This window comes from Giraffa tippelskirchi, chromosome 5, assembly GCF_054371585.1.
Source record: "Giraffa tippelskirchi isolate mGirTip1 chromosome 5, T2T-mGirTip1v1.2.pri, whole genome shotgun sequence".
NCBI lineage: Eukaryota > Metazoa > Chordata > Mammalia > Artiodactyla > Giraffidae > Giraffa > Giraffa tippelskirchi.
In genome coordinates this window covers 88,710,668-88,726,446 of record NC_137279.1, presented here as the reverse complement: position 1 = coordinate 88,726,446, position 15,779 = coordinate 88,710,668, and the positions used below count along the sequence as shown (strand labels likewise).

At 43.1% G+C, this 15,779-nt stretch overlaps 1 protein-coding gene and 1 long non-coding RNA gene across 2 annotated transcripts; both read right to left on the bottom strand.

Annotated features, from left to right (window-relative positions):
* Nucleotides 1-2,252: 2,252 nt before the first annotated feature.
* LOC145505557 (uncharacterized) lies at nucleotides 2,253-7,421 on the bottom strand. The gene is made up of 2 exons (XR_014053113.1): nucleotides 7,299-7,421; nucleotides 2,253-5,178 (listed from the first exon to the last, which is right to left on the bottom strand). It is a non-coding gene; the product is annotated as an uncharacterized LOC145505557 (long non-coding RNA).
* A 1,341-nt stretch (nucleotides 7,422-8,762) lies between these two features.
* Nucleotides 8,763-14,219, bottom strand: PEX19 (peroxisomal biogenesis factor 19). Its single transcript, XM_081488002.1, has 8 exons — nucleotides 14,138-14,219; nucleotides 12,633-12,742; nucleotides 12,039-12,204; nucleotides 11,520-11,605; nucleotides 11,143-11,304; nucleotides 10,269-10,445; nucleotides 10,059-10,103; nucleotides 8,763-9,894 (listed from the first exon to the last, which is right to left on the bottom strand). The coding sequence occupies exons 1-8, from the start codon at nucleotides 14,205-14,207 to the stop codon at nucleotides 9,811-9,813; spliced, it is 900 nt and encodes a 299-aa protein (XP_081344128.1). The 5' UTR covers nucleotides 14,208-14,219; the 3' UTR covers nucleotides 8,763-9,810.
* Nucleotides 14,220-15,779: the final 1,560 nt, after the last annotated feature.

Genomic DNA, 15,779 nt, shown 5'->3' with positions numbered 1-15,779 from the left:
TCCCAGCACCACTTGTTAAAGAGATTGTCTTTCTCCATTGTATATTCTTGGGCAGGTGGATTCTTAACCACTGAGCCACCAGGGAAGCCCTCCTTTGCTCATTTTTAAATTGGGTTACTTGTCTTTTTTATTATGGAGTTATAAGAGTACATATTTTTTCTAGATACAAATCCTTCATCAGTTACATGATTTAAAAATATTTTCTCTCATTCTGTGAGTTGTCTTTGCACTTTTTTGATGGTGTCCTTTGAAGCACAAACTTTTCAATTTTGATGAGGTCCAATTTATCCTTTTCTTTTATTGCTCATGCTTTTTGGGTCCTATATAATAATTCTTGGGCTTCCCTGGTAGCTCAGACGGTAAAGAATCTGCCTGCTATGCGTGAGACCTGGTTGGATCCCTGGGTTGGGAAGATCCCCTAGAGAAGGGAATGGCTACCACTCAAGTATTTTTGCCTGGAGAATTCCATGGACACAAGTTATTACTTTTAGCTGTTTGAGTTAATTTTTTTATATGTGTGAGGTAAGGATTGAACTTATTATTTTGCATGTGGCTATCTAGTTGTCCCAGGGCAATTGTTGAAAAGACTGTTCTTTCTCTTCGAATGGTTTTGGCCCCTTTGTAAAACAAATCAGTTAACCATAGATATATAGATTTACTTCTGGAGTCTTAATTCTACTCCACTGGTATCTATGTCTTTTCTATGTGCCACCACCACATTTTTTTTTTTAAGATTTACTTTTTCGTTGCACTGGGTTTTTGTTGCTGCCTACAGGCCTTCTCTCATTGTAGAGAGCACAGACAGGTTCTAGGTGATCAGGCTCAGTAGTTGTGGCACACAGGCCTAGTTGCCCCATGGCATGTAGGATCTTCCTGGACCAGGGATCAAACCTGTGTCTCCTGCCCCGGCAGGTGGATTCTTAACCACTGGAACACCATGGAAGCCCTCATCACATTGTTTTGATTACCATTGTTTTGTAGTAAGTTTTTCAAGATTATTTTCTTCTTTTGAGTCCACTGTGATTCCATATAAATTTTAGGATTAGTCAATTTCTACAAAGTAAGCTGGGATTCTGATAGAGATTGCATTGAATATGGAGATTCGGGAGTAGAACAGTTCCCAACTGACAATGGTTCGACTTACGATTTTTTTACTTTATGGTGGTGTGTAAGAGATAAACATTCTATAAAAACTGTACTTTGACTTTTGATCTTTTCCTGGGCTAGGGATATGTGGTAGGATATTCTCTTGGGACATTGGGCAGCAACAGTGAGCCACAGCTCCCAGTTAGCCACAGGTCCCAGTCAGCCACACAATCATGAGGGTAAACAACCAATACACTTACAATCATTATTTTTCACTTTCAGTACAGTATCAATAAATTACATGTGATATTCAACACTTTATTATAAAATGGGCTTTGTATTAGATGGTTTTGCCCAACTGCAGGCTAATGTAAAGTGTTCTGAGCATGTTTAAAGTAGACTAGGCTAACCTATGAGTTTGGTAGGTTAGTGTATTAAATGTATTGGCTTAAGATATTTTCAACTTACAATGGGTTTATCAGGACATAACCCCATGGTAAGTCGAGGAAGATCTGTAGTGACATTTTAACAATGTGCTCCGTGAACATTATTTATATCTTTCTTAACAATATTTTGTAGTTTTAACAGTACTTCTTTTGTTAAATTTATTCTTAAGTATTCTTCTCCCTTAATCCCAAGTATTCTTTTTGATGCTTTTGTGAATGGAATTGTTTTCTTAGTCTCACTTTTCTGGACTGTTCACTGCAAATCATAGGAATGTAATTGATTTCTGTATATTGACCTTGAGTCCTGCAACCTTGCTGGACTCATTAGTTCTAATAGTTTTTTAGCGGATTCCTTAAGATTTCCTATATCATGCATCTACAGTTTTATTTTTCCTTTCCAATCTCAATGTCTGTTCTTTTTCTTGCTTAATTGTCCTGACTAAAACCTCTGGCAAAATATTGACTAGAAGTAGTTAGAGCTGATATCCTTGTATTGTTCCTGATCCTTAAGTATGATGTTAGCTGTAGATTTTTTGTGTAGTTGTACTTTACCAGATTGAGGATGTTCTCTTCTATTCCAGCCAGTGGCACCTTAACATTCCCAAACTGAACTCAACATTTGCTCTTTGCTCTACTTCTGTCCCACTCAAATCTCTCAGTTGACACCACTATTCTCCTGTCTTAGGTTGGAGTCCCTAGAAGCAGAGTCCAAGAAAGGGATTCTGTGCAAGTGGTTTATTGAGGGAGTGCTCTCAAGTAAAACCTGTTATGGAGTGACTGAAGCAAGATAGGACAAGAGGAAAAGTTAGGCAAAGACACAGATTCAGCTGTAAGTTTAGCCTCCACTGGGAACTCCTGGCACATAAATGGCCCATCTGTTCCACCTTGAGGAAAACAACAAGGAATTTTGTACCTTAGTATCATTTGCTGACAACACAATTACTAATTACATATCATCACTGATAACGCAATCCCTATCAGAATCCTGACTGACTTCTGAACCGGAACTAATATACCCTTGACTGTGGTATTATCCCTGGGAAGGAACAACCTTCCAGGAATTTCCAGAAGTGGGTTTTGTTGGCAGAGAGTGATTCCCAAGAAGATGCAGCAGTGAGCTATCAGCAGCCAACACTCACTTCCTGGTAAAGAGGATCTGGACAGAGTACCAACAATGTCTACTATATTGGGTCCATTTGTGTTGTACACTAAGTTCTCTATATCTAAGCAGTTTCTCCATAAGTCAAGTTAGTCACAATTTCTGGAAACACAAGAGGGGTTGCAGTTGGTCCAGAAGTTGCAGATGACATTCATCATCTTCCTTCAATGACACCTATTTCAGATTCATCTCCCTCTTAACTACAGTTTTTGTTAGTCTAGATGGCTTACCTCTGGGGTGATCCAGATCTTCATCCCTGAGGGTTCTGAGCCCCTGGAGATCATGCCCTACCAGGCGTTAAGTGTTTAGTTATTTACAGTTAAAATTGAGTATAGGAGAACTAAAAGTTAACCCAGGGATCACATGAGCATCAAACACTTTTCTCTTTGTATTCATAATGTAAAAGTGATCCTAACTCCTCATAACAGAGCTAATTATCCCAGACAGTATGGCAACTTCTTTTTCTGCCTGATAATTTGCTGACATTAGGAGCCCAAAGTGACCAGATGACAGCCATACCTTTAAGTTTATTAAGATTCTTACACTGTGCCTGGTAGAAGCATCTCTACTCTGGGAAACAGGATCTCCAGACCCACAGAATTTAAAGTTGCAAGGACAGGAAGTACAAATGCCTCAAGTGGCTCAAGGAAGTGATACTGAATAGGGTCACTCCTATCTCCACCCCTTGGTTCCAGAACCCATGAATTCTACCTTTTGTGTAAAGCACCCTATTATGGTCATGTAGGTTTATACTGTATTGTGAAGGACAGCACTCCATCCTTGCTGGCACCACAAATGCACCTTCAAAAAGCCATGCCACTACTCTACCAGGTCAGAAGCTTCTGGGTAAAAAGGTATTTGATAGGAATAGTGGGTCCCACTGTCATGTGGCCATTACTGTACTTGCTTTGCCATTAACTGAGTACCTTGTTCCAAGGCATTCTTATGTAGGACCCAATTCCAGCAAATGGCTCAGGCACTTACAGGCAAAGCAAAATATATATCAGTCCTGATCAGAATGTTAAACTATTATTTTTTCCAGAATGGAAAATGTTTGATGTAATCAACTTGCCACCAAATGGTGAGCTGTTCTCATTGAACAGTGGTACTTAACAAGGGGGTCAGCATTGCTCTTTGATGCTGACAAGACAGACATTTAGAAACAGCAGAGTTCAGTCAGCCTGGGTAAGAAAGGAGTTCATGTTAACAGGCTGAAAAACAGCCTCCATCTCTGCCACCAGAGATTCTATTTATAAACACACTATGCACAAACCAGGATAGCTGAAATTGTCCCAACTAAATTATCCTATCCATACAGTTTATTTATTTAGTGCCCTTCTGGCGAATACAAGTCCCACTCTCACAGAGCCACCCAAACACTCTTTACCAGACCCCATTTTCCGATCTTGCTCCTTTTGGGCCCTTGACCAACCAGCCCACTGACTCTGAGTTCATGTATATCCTTGCCTCCAGCCACTTCTTTCTCCAAAGTGGATAGTCAAGTAAACTGCCTAAAGTCCTACTTATTGAGAGAATTTCCCTTCATCACTGTCTCTCAGGATTCAGGACCACTCAGGAAAAGGCTATTGAGAAGCAGCAGTCCTTACTTGGCTTAGTTTGCCCTAACATGATCAAGCTAAGCCATCCACAAACCAGACTTGGACTTTTTCCTCCTCTGTCAAATGGTTGAAGTAATTCTTATGTTGCCATAGGTATGAGCTAAAAGAAAGGTTTTAGTGCAACAGATAAAGGTAATATGAAGGCCTGGGGCTCTTTGTTTAATTTACTTGTGCCAAGTTTCCTTGGGCTTCTTCCAAAGTGAACAATTTCCACTGTAAAATATATTGTTATTGTATCCACCCAATCTTATGACTTGGCATGTCTGACAATAACACGCTGTTTATATGGGCAACTGGTCACATAGTCACTTGATATTGTGTGGTCAGACACTGAATTTCTTTCAGGACCTAACAGTATGCCAGGAGATGCTTTGCAATGGTGAAACTTTCTCTACTGTAGAAACAACCACCTTACTCCAGAACCCTAAATATCTGTGCTGGAATTCTCCTACTGTGGATTGCCAGACAATTCACACATCTTTTCTTACCACAGGTACCTCTGGCACCATGGAACTTTCCAGGTGTTATGACCCAAGCAGCAGGACTGCTTGTATGGTAGCCTGGACCTGCTGTGAAGGCCATTATTGTATTCCCAAGCTCAGACTATGCTGCTTCCAAAACTGTAATATGCCTACCAAGGTATTGTGCTTCTTAGGATAAAAGGCACAAGATACAATAATTTATATTTACCTTAGAAAGGGTCATTGGACACGTAGAAACTTAACCAACATGGCAGGGCCCTGCATCTTTTGAAGAATTTATCTTCTACCCTCTGGAGTGTATGTGTCTCAACAAGGAATCCAGAATAATTGACACTGTTTGTTCATCAGATCTGATTAGCACATCCTCAATACCTGAGTAGCATAAGCTTAATAAAGCAAACAAATGGGATATGTTACAGAATATTCAGATTCTTTTGGACTGTACTGTGACAGAGAGAGGGAGAACTAACATAACTCTGTATTAAAACTGAAACATATATTGTTGACCATCAACTGCAACTCCAACTACTTCTGATACTTCTTCCTGATTAGTATTCAAAGAACATACTCACTAGATTTGGAAACTTTCTGTTAAAAAAAAGGCCAAATAGTACAAATTAAGAGCCACATAACTATCAGAGACTGTGTCACTCTCCAGTAAATGTGCCCAGCCTCTTATGAGATGGCCCACAAGGCAGTGTGTTTCTCTCTTGTGGACTCAACATGTGTTTGCAGGTGAAGAGACTTTTTATCTTTACAGGCCAGAGATGAAGCTCATCCAATGTAAGATTTGTTGTGTTCAACCAGAATATCAAGTCCTAGTTATACGGGCCAGAACAGACCCTACAGTTCTAAGGGTCAGGACTACTAACTGCGCAAGTTTACAGCAGTCCATTGTAGTCCACCATGTCTCACTCAGTGTTGCAAGGACCAGATGGTGAGACTAAACAAGGATATGATGGGGACCAACACCCTGTACCCTTTTTAACTCTTAAAGAGTATAACTAATTGCTGCCATTTTCCCCAGAATGCAATATTACTTATTTACTATTCTTGGCAGAGGTAGGGGTGTAGTTTTAGGGGGTTCTACTTGGGCTTTCTGCCAACTGCCAAATATGTCCATTCTGATTACCTATGGCAACTGGAAAAATGACTATAGATTTTTGGACCCACTGTGAGACAGACTTGGGCAGGCACTCCATTTATTATCTGATCCCGTATTTTCTTACTGTAATTGGGTTGGGATGGGGGGATGCAGGGATAGGAGGTGTGTAGCAGTGCTCTAAGTCCCTGGGTTTCAGTGTCAACTCAGACCCTGTATCCTTGTTTTCCAACTAAAAAAATGTGGATAGTCTTCTTTCCTGAGTGTGTGGTTAACTAAGTAAATGATGTAGTCAACTGAGAAGATTTAGTCTGAAAACCATCTCAAGCCTAGACACTGGGCAAGGAATTGTGACCTTTCATTGAAGTTATTGATCTCAGTCTTCTGTTCAACCATTCTTGGTTACTCTTAATTATATGTAAATTGATTTATCCTCCTTGACTGTCTATCTATGGCCTCTAGGACTCACTTTCCATTAGTCTCCTCCACTTTGACCATGCTGCCCTTACGGAAATTCACTCACTCTGCTTCTAAGAGTTAAGTGTTGCCATTTGGTCTCTGCTTTCAGAGGCAAATGCTAGGATCCTACCATCCCCACCGCTACCAAGGAAACCAGTTCTTAAACAACATCCTCTTCCATCAGCCTCCACCCAGAGACAACCCTTCTTGACTTCTCAAACATGCTGGTGACCCCTTCATCAGGGCCTTTCCTTTATAAAAAATTTTCTCAAAGCCTTCCTGAGAAACAGTCAGCAGGTGGGTTTTCCAGTGAAATATACATTCATTCTTGCATGCATACTTCTGCTAAGACTTTTGATCACTTCTCATATGGTCTATCATCTCTACCTGATTTACTATGGGCCATCGTTTCTCCTAAGCTCCCAAAAAGCCATCTCAATAGCATATTATAAGTGCCTCATGGGATCCTTGGGGTGTGCGTTTGATCCCTGGGTCAGGAAGATCCCCAGGAAGAGGGCATGGCAACCCACTCCAGCATTCTTGTGCCTGGTGAATCCTATGGACAGAGGAGCCTGGCAGGCTACAATCCATGCGGTCACAAAGAGTTAGACACGACTGAGGTGACTTAGTACACACACATGGGGCGCCTACCAGGATGTTCCAAAAATCATAGGAAATTTACCCCATTATCACAGTATTAACTTGATTCTTAATTCATTAAACCATCTAAACAACCATGAATTTGTTTTCTAATGTACAGAATTTTGGAACAAGGCGGCATTTCCTTTAAAGTCTGACAGTAGCATAAACACTTCATGCACAACTGAAAGCTAAGCTTTGTAATGGTTATTTTAAGTAGCAAAAGGAAGGCTAGAAAAATACTAGAAACTTCCTTACAGTGACACATTTTTGCTAAAGAAAAAGTTCATTAAAAGCAACACTCACATAGAACAAGTATAGAAATGTATCTATTTGGCTGAGGCAGCTGTGGAGAGACTGAGGAGGGCCCCAGAGCAGAGCTACTCAGGTGGTTGGAAATTTGTACTGATCCATGAGTAGTTTACCAGTCTGTGACAAGACGAATTAGAAATTCAGTTTTTAGAAACTTTTTAGCATTTTATTTTTTCATATTTATTTATTTAGGCTGTGCCGTGTGGCATCTGGGATCTTAAATCCTTGACCAGGGATCAAACTGGTGCCTATGCATTGGGAGCATCAAGCCTTAACCACTGGACTGTTAGGGAAGTCCCTAGCATTCTGACATTGCTATAATATCTGAATGCATAAGGAGTGGCTTTATCAGGCAGAAGGGATTTGGTCAATTTGTTGTTGTCAAACTTATATGGTGGGTAGCCCACAATATGAACTGTGCATATGGAAAACATACTGGTGGACAAAGGACAGGATACTTATAAAACAAAACACCTGGTCCTTTACCAAAGGACTTTTACTCATTTGAGAAAGACTGCTCTCTTTCCATGAGCCCGAGAATAGTTCAAATAGTATTTCTGGAACAGACAGTAACCTGAGGCCAATCTGTTCATGTGCAATCAAAATCAAAATGAAAATGAATGTCTCAGGAACAAAACTAAGGTGGTATCTGTTTAGGTTCCTGGGGTCAGCCCTGGCCAGGCCAGCAGAAGTGAGAATGTGTCAAAGAAAACTGGCCCATGGTTCAAGGGGTAGGACCCTCTTGTCCTTCCCACCTCCCTTTCCATCCTTGTTCGGTTTGTGGCTAGAGCTATAAGGAGGGAATTTTGGCCATTCATGTCCTATGACCTTCATCACAAGTCTGCTTGTACTTTCCCATCTCTTGCAGAGGCGAGTAGTCTCAGACTCAGGCCTGGGCTCTTCCCTACTCTAAGGTACAATGGCTGGACCTTCCTAAACAGCTTGAGGTCTTAAAACTATTTCCTTTCTCACTAATACCACAGAACATTGTCGGGGACCTTAAGGGGAGAAAAGTCTTAACCAAAGGGAAAGTGAGTGCCACAAATGGTAAGTACAAATTTGCTCTGGTAGTTATTTTCTGAGTGCTGAACCAGGACAGCCAGCTGGTCTGAACCAGCGTATCCACCAACATGTGGCACCCAAGATCTACAGGTCCACTGGCTCCCTCAGTGAAAGGCAAGGTCAGCTCCAACAAAAAAAAATTAGAAAACATGTTAACAATACATTACTAACATTAACATAATAATATAAAATGTTAAAATACAATACCAATTGAAAGGCTTCAAAAACAGAGAAAATGAGGAAAGATGATCGTTCAGTCTGCTCTACCAACTGAGGTGCAGACTGAGCTGGGAAGAGAAGTGATGGTAGAACCCAGCAATGTTAAGCTAACATACCTCACACAGCAGCTTAGAGAAGCTGAGGAAGATTAGGAAAAAAGTTGGATGAAATACAGGCTACGGTTCTCACTCAGAATATTTATTTGTCAGGAAAAGGGGCCCAGGCTGCATCCTACCCCCCTTTCCCCAAGCTACCTCCCTGAATCAATGGGCAGTATTCAAAGAAATCAGAAGTGAGAATGTATAAAAGAAAACTGTATGCAACTGGGGAAGAACAGTCATTCATTTCCTAGACATGACACTATAATCATATATGCTTACCAGTGAGATAGCAGGGCTGGTGAGAGTGGTGGATGAACTAGAACAGGGGAAACAGGACAGGCCCTTTTTTCTCACAGGTTGGGCTCAGAGAAGGGTTGGAATAAAGAGGTATTTAGAGAGATGAGAGGAGAGGTAGGGGGTAAAGGAAGGTCAAGGGCTGAGTTCACCCAGATTACATAGCATTATAGAAAGAACCAGGGCAGCTGCTTGAGTTCTCAGGCTGGATAGGGAGCTGAGGACTCTGTACCTGGAGAGAGAATTCCAGGGCTTCTCTTTCAACCTGTGATTAGATGCAAAAGCCCCCCACTTACTTTGGAGAATTCAGAACAGTCTGAAGGCAGGAGGGTGTGGTGACAGACCTACGGCCCCAGCCCGGGCTGTTTCTCTGCACTCATTCCCAAAGGCCCTGCTTAAGAGAAGTATAGAAATACAGAGTCTTGGGACTCTGTCCCTGCTCCCCAGGTCCAAGAGAGGGAGTAGAGACAAGGCATGAAGACCCCGGGTACAAAAGTAAACACCAGTGTGGCCCTGTGTAACATTACTTTGGGAGAGGGAAAAAGGTGCCTGCCCCAAAAGAGTTGCCTTCCTTCACTTGGAAGGTAGCTGGGCCTTTGCTAGCAGCAAAAACCACAATGGAAAGGGTTCACAGTAATGATCTGCAGAACAGGCCTTATTCCTAGACAGAGAAAAAGCCTCAGCTGGTATGGCACAATCTTGGGTGGGATGACAGATGGCAGTGGGCAGACCACTCCGGTAGACGACACTCCTGCCTCAGTTCTCAGTGGTTCTGCTGACTCCAGATGTTCCCCCATGGCTGGGAATCAGGGAAGAAAGCGTGCTGTGTTTCACATGATCAGACACTGTTCGCCATTGGCACCTGGTGGGCCCGATAGATTTAGGGCATCCAGGTCAAAGTTGAGGCCAGGAGGCTGGAGAAGAGATGAAGGGACTTAGATAACTCCTCCCATTTCAAAAAGTTAGAGCTTTTGAAGGTCTATCCCCTGCAGCCACTATTATTACCTTAGGTGGAATCACTAAAGGTTACAGAATAATGGAAACTTGGGCTAAGATTAAAGTATATAAGTATACTCACCATCTCCCCAGCAAGCTCTTTTGGAGGATGGCCCAAATCTTGTAGCTGGAAAATAAAGGAAGAGGAACATGAGATAAGACCATGCTTTGTGGCCTCCCCTGTGCTCCCTCCTCCACTTTGGTTTGGCAATGTGGCCTCCTTTCAGGATCCTCCTGCAATGACCACCCAAGCAGACAGTAGCAGCAGGCAGACAGCAAAAGGAGGCCTTACCTGCTGCATAAGATCCAGCACCACCTCAAAACGAGCCTTCTGAGTGGCCTCACTGTCTGTGGGGGTCTCTGCCTCAAACTGCTCACATATTTTGCCCATGACACTATGTTGTTCCTGATATTTTTCATATTGCTCTGGAGGCAGAGAGTCTCGGTGAGCCTGCAACCATTCTGGGTACTAAGTAAACAGAGAATGGGTGGTGAAGAATTAAGTGAACAATGGATAAGTAAGGGTAATAAAATGCGAAGCACATGAGGGGGCCAGAAATAGAAGAGAAGGAAAAACTAAATAAGCAAGTTCAGCATAAGAAGTAGCATTGACTTCAATCAGATCACCTGGCTATGCTAGCACAAACTTTTTCTGTGATGAGCCAGACAGTAAATATTTGAGGCTTTAAGGGCCACATATGGTTCCAGTCACATATTCCTTCTTTTGTGTTTAACAGCTTTTAAAAGTCTCTCCAGTAACACTATAAACTCTTTGACGGCAGAGACCATCATTTAAACTACTCTTAAAATCATTCACAGCATAAAGTCAATAAACCATCAGTGAAATCTTGTTGGAGAAATGAATGAAATTGGAAATGCAAGGAGTTGATCAGACAACAACAGAGTCTTAGACTAGTTTACAGAAAACTATTAATAGAGCTGAAGGATTTCCCCTTCTATCTTAAATATCCTCAGTAAAGTAGCTTTGTTCTCTTGGAGACACAACTCCTCCGTAACTCTCCCCCTCCAAACAAGTAAACAAAAAAACAGATGAAATTGTAAACTTGAGATACTCTGTCTTTACAGTCTCTAAATAGACAAAGTAGCCCATGGGAGTTGATACAATGAGGAATAAAGAGGAAAAGCATAAACAGAAGTTCACAAACCTTTTCGGTGATTTCCTTTAGTGACGGGTACAGCACATCCTTGGATAGTAGGTTCTGCATGATACTCTGCATGATGGGGAGGATGGTCCCTTCCCCATCCCCTTCGTCCATGCCCAGCCCTTCCATGGCCTTGGTCAGTTCCTCTTCTGACATGCCAGAGTTCTAGAAAGGACAGAAGAGAAATAAGCAAGTATACCACCCTCTTGGGACACTTACCAACTTTTCAGGTGGGAAAGAACTATTTAAACATGCCTGTAGCAAAACAGTGAGGCAAGAACAGACTTGAGATGATAGCCAGGAGAGTCTGTCTTTTGAGACAATGCTGGTGAAGTCTCTGTGAGTGGGCCCCTTGTGGTTCCCTATCTCTTCCCCCTCACCTGAAGGTCAGTGGCATTCTTGGCTAGTCCACTTAATGTCTCCTTTAGGCAAGAGGTGAATTCTTGTTGGGAAGTCGCATCACTGCCTAGGAGAGATGAAAAGAGCCAAAGTCATTTAGGATTTTAACTGTTTGCTTGCTTAGACTGACCTCGTTACCAGCTTGGACATGGAGCATTTATTAGTGAATTACTACACTCAAAATCTTTGAATACTCTACGTTTATCTTCATAGTTATTTTCACAAATCTACATAGACTGTGTCTCAGTTTGTTCTCTACAATGACACCCACATTAACACTGATCTTTAAAATTATCACTTTTCAATGATCTTTTCTGTTACTTTCCAACCTATCTCACCCCTTTCACTAAACAGGGTCTCGTTTTTCTTTCCATCTCCTCCCCCATCCCATGGCAGTGGTATCATAACTGCTGTCAACTTTTACAAAAAATTTTAGTGTTGTCAAGGGACAATAACCCAAGAGGTTTGTTCAGATATTTCCCATTGTTTCCCCTGCTTACCTACTCTCCCAGCAGCCTCTGAAAGCTTTTGGAACTGCTCTACCAGGTGAGGCTCTTCCTCAGCTAACTCTTTCATTGCTTTCTCAAACTCTGCAGTGGCTTGGGAAGCCAGCTCGCTGTCAAACAGTTCCTGGAAAAACTTCTCTTGGGAGGCGAAGAGGGCATCCTGTAGGGGAGAATGTGGCCAAAGTACACCTCTTACTTGGCACCCCATTGTACATGGTTTCTGACAGAAGCCACAGGCAGTGGCTCTGGGAGATGCAGTGCTTCCCTCCTACCCACCTCCATTGGACATTCTGACTACTTCTCTTTATGAGAACAGCAAAAAGGCATCTGGCCACTGAGGGAAGGCTATGGACTGGCAGTCCCAATCCAACCATTTAAATTTGTTCTTTTCTTAAAGAACTTCCTTGAGATCCCTCTACTCAATCTCAAGTCCCTATTTCACAAGGACTGAGGCCTGCAAGAGCACTCAGCAATGTGAGGCCAAGGCACCCTCCCCGACTCCCCTCTGGCCCACAAGGGCCTGCCCCACCTCTGCTTGGAGCTGCATGCCCATCCCCTCCCCATCCTTTAAACGGGTGGAATTTATACTTTGGCAGTGTCTCCTGGCGATCTCTTCTGGGGCCCTGAAGCATCAGGGGCCGTGGTGGTAGGAGGGGGTGCTGGGGAGGGTTTGGCCTTATCGAAATCATCAAGAGCACCTTCAGAGACAAGAGACACAGTGTATGTGTTGGTGATGGATGAGAATGCAAGGCTAGAGGGGTTTCTGAGCAAAGCATTAAGAAAACAATCTTTCAAGCTGCCAACTTTCTTAAAATGCTCTCCTTTTTTTGAGTCTCCCTCTTCTGACCCACTCCTCAATAAGTTTCTCCCTCCCCCTCCCCATTACCTAATTTATTGTAATCATAGGGGAAGAAATCTCGTAAGGTGGAAAAAGTATCTCTCAAAGTTGTAAGATGACAGTTCATCTACACAATGCCTCTTTGCCATACTTTAATGGTTCCTAGAAATCCCATACAGATATTCAAGGGGAACAGAGAACACAGATGTCCTTAACCCCCAGAACTCACTCTGGAGCCCTAAAAGGAATAATCTTTGGCAAAAGAGCAGAAGCCTTAAGATGTTTCACCCAGCTTCCCATGGATACAAACTGGTACAAACTGAGGGACTCCATATTATACTCCACGGGGGGACACTGAACTCTCTTTTCTCTTTCAAATTAGGTCTCCCTCCCCAGAGTTCCTAGAGCTCCCTGTGGCCTTATCTCTGCAGACTCACACAGTCACTTAGCACTTCTCACCGTTTCTGTTCATCTTTCCGCCTGCCCACTCTGTGACTGAGCAAGAGACAAAAAATATTCACCTCTACCCTGAAAAGCCTGTGTCCTCACCACCACTATATTTGCCAGGCCTAGGGGGAAAACACCAGCCTAACTCTGGGCAAGAAACCAAACCAGAGAGGAGTGGATGGCAGGGCTGAGAAGGAAAAGTACAGCCACCTTCTTTCAAGAGTGAACTGTCTTCCCCTGAGGCCGTGTCACCCTGTTTTTCAAAATAATGGGAAGGGTTTGAGCTCTGACATGATGAAAGAACTGGAAAGAGGCCTGGTGGATGAAAGGACTGGGAGAAAGAAAGGAGTGTCTTTTCCGTTAAGGAGGGCAGGACAGTGCACAGAAGAACGCACTACAGGCCTGCTAATAGTTAATGGAAGCAATCCGTGGTTGTTCGGTTCGCTGCCCACCGAGGACCAAATGCTGCTGCTGGCCGGGAGAAAGTCAGACTTCAAGAACTTACTAATCTAAAGTAAAGGGAGTTTGGAGAGGGATCGTGAAACGTCCTCTGGGTTAGTTTCCCCTCCGGCAGGGAAATCAACAGTGTGGGCCGTTCAGGGACCCAGACAGAACTCCTCAACTCCCGCTGCAGAGAAAGGAGAGAGTGACCCAGAGATTTTCTCGAGGGTCGCAGTCACACTCTCCGCCCCTGTCCAACCTTTGGAGAGCCTTTCCTGCTTCGCCCCAAACATCGCAGGTTTACCTAACCCCCTGAACGGATCTTTACATCCGCCCTCTTCGGGGCTTTCCCATTACGGGCTCTTACTTTCCAGAAGCTCTTCCAATTCCCGGTCAGCTTCAGCCCGGATACCACCTTCCCCCTCAGCCGCGGCCATCTTGCCACCTCTGACTTGCCGTAGGAGGCGGGACTCCGCGGCTCCGCGCGCCCCACCCCCGTGCCCGCCCCCTCTGCTCGCGCAACCAATGGTATTGTTGGTCCGTGCCGGGCTGCCATTTTTAAAGGGACAGGAGGCTTCGAGTCCCACCCCCGCTACCCCTCTTCTTTCCACTGCAACGTTGACCTAACAGAGGTGAGTTTACTCTTACCTTCTGCCAGTTTTTTTTTTTTTTTTTTATACTGGCCTGCCTTCCTTTCTTTCAGCTTCCCACATTACCTGGCTTCCTTATTATTTTTTCCAGAGCTGTGGGTATGCCAAATTGGGACAAACTGGCTACAAAACCACCAGAAGCTGTGCATTTGTAATCAATAAGGCAGTTATGGCATATCCAACATGGTAGTTTTCTCTCACTTCAGTATTTTACTCACATGTCATCTTCTCTGAAATGCCTTCTTTGGCCTCACTAAATAAAACTGCAACCCCTCCCACACACATACATATACAAATCCTACCCACTTTCCCTCCATTTTTCTCAACCCTTACCTCTATCTGACATACTGTATGTTTTACTTATTTATAATTTCTATCTCCCCTTAAGCCCTTTGCAATTTAAGCACGATGATGGCAAGGATTTTCATCCGTCATCTTCACTGCTGCGTCCCTAGCTCCTGGGCTGGGGATTAAAACTTAGGCATTCATTGTCTACTCTTTGCTCTCTCAGATGCTAAAGAAGCATGTTTCTCTACAGAATCTACTGGCTATCTCACATTTCCTGTACCCCATTAAAACTATCACAGGGCCAAGAACTTAGAACTCGATATTAGTCTAATCAAATCATGTAGAAAAACGACTCTTGGACTTTGGATTAAGCCAAAAGGCTACTGTAGAGTTCCCTTCCCTGACCAGAAAAACATCTACTTGTGCTTTACTGACTACGCCAAAGCCTTTGACTCTGTGAGTCACAACAAACTGGAAAATTCTTCAAGAGATGGGAATACCAGACCACCTGACTTACCTCCTGAGAAATCTGTATGCAGGTCAAGAAGCAACAGTTAGAACTGGACATGGAACAACAGACTGTTTCCAAATCGGGAAAGGAATCCATCAAGGCTGTATATTGTCACCCTGCTTATTTAACTTATATGCACAGTACATCATGAGAAATGCTGGGCTAGATGATGCACAAGCTGGAATCAAGATTGCCGGCAGAAATATCAATAACCTCAGGCATGCAGATGACACCATCCTTATGGCAGAAAGTGAAGAACTAAAGAGCCTCTTGATGAAAGTGAAAGAGGAGAGTGAAAAATTTGGCTTAAAACTCAATGTTCAGAAAGCTAAGATAATGCATCCGGTCCTATTACTTCATGGCAAATAGGTGGGAAACAATGGAACCAGTGAGAGACTTTATTTTCTTGGGCTCCAGGATCACTGCAGATGGTGACTGCAGCCATGAAATTAAAAGACACTTGCTCCTTGGAAGAAAAGCTATGACCAACCTAGACAGCATATTAAAAAGCAGAGACATTACTTTGCCACAAAGGTCCATCTAGTCAAAGCTATGATTTT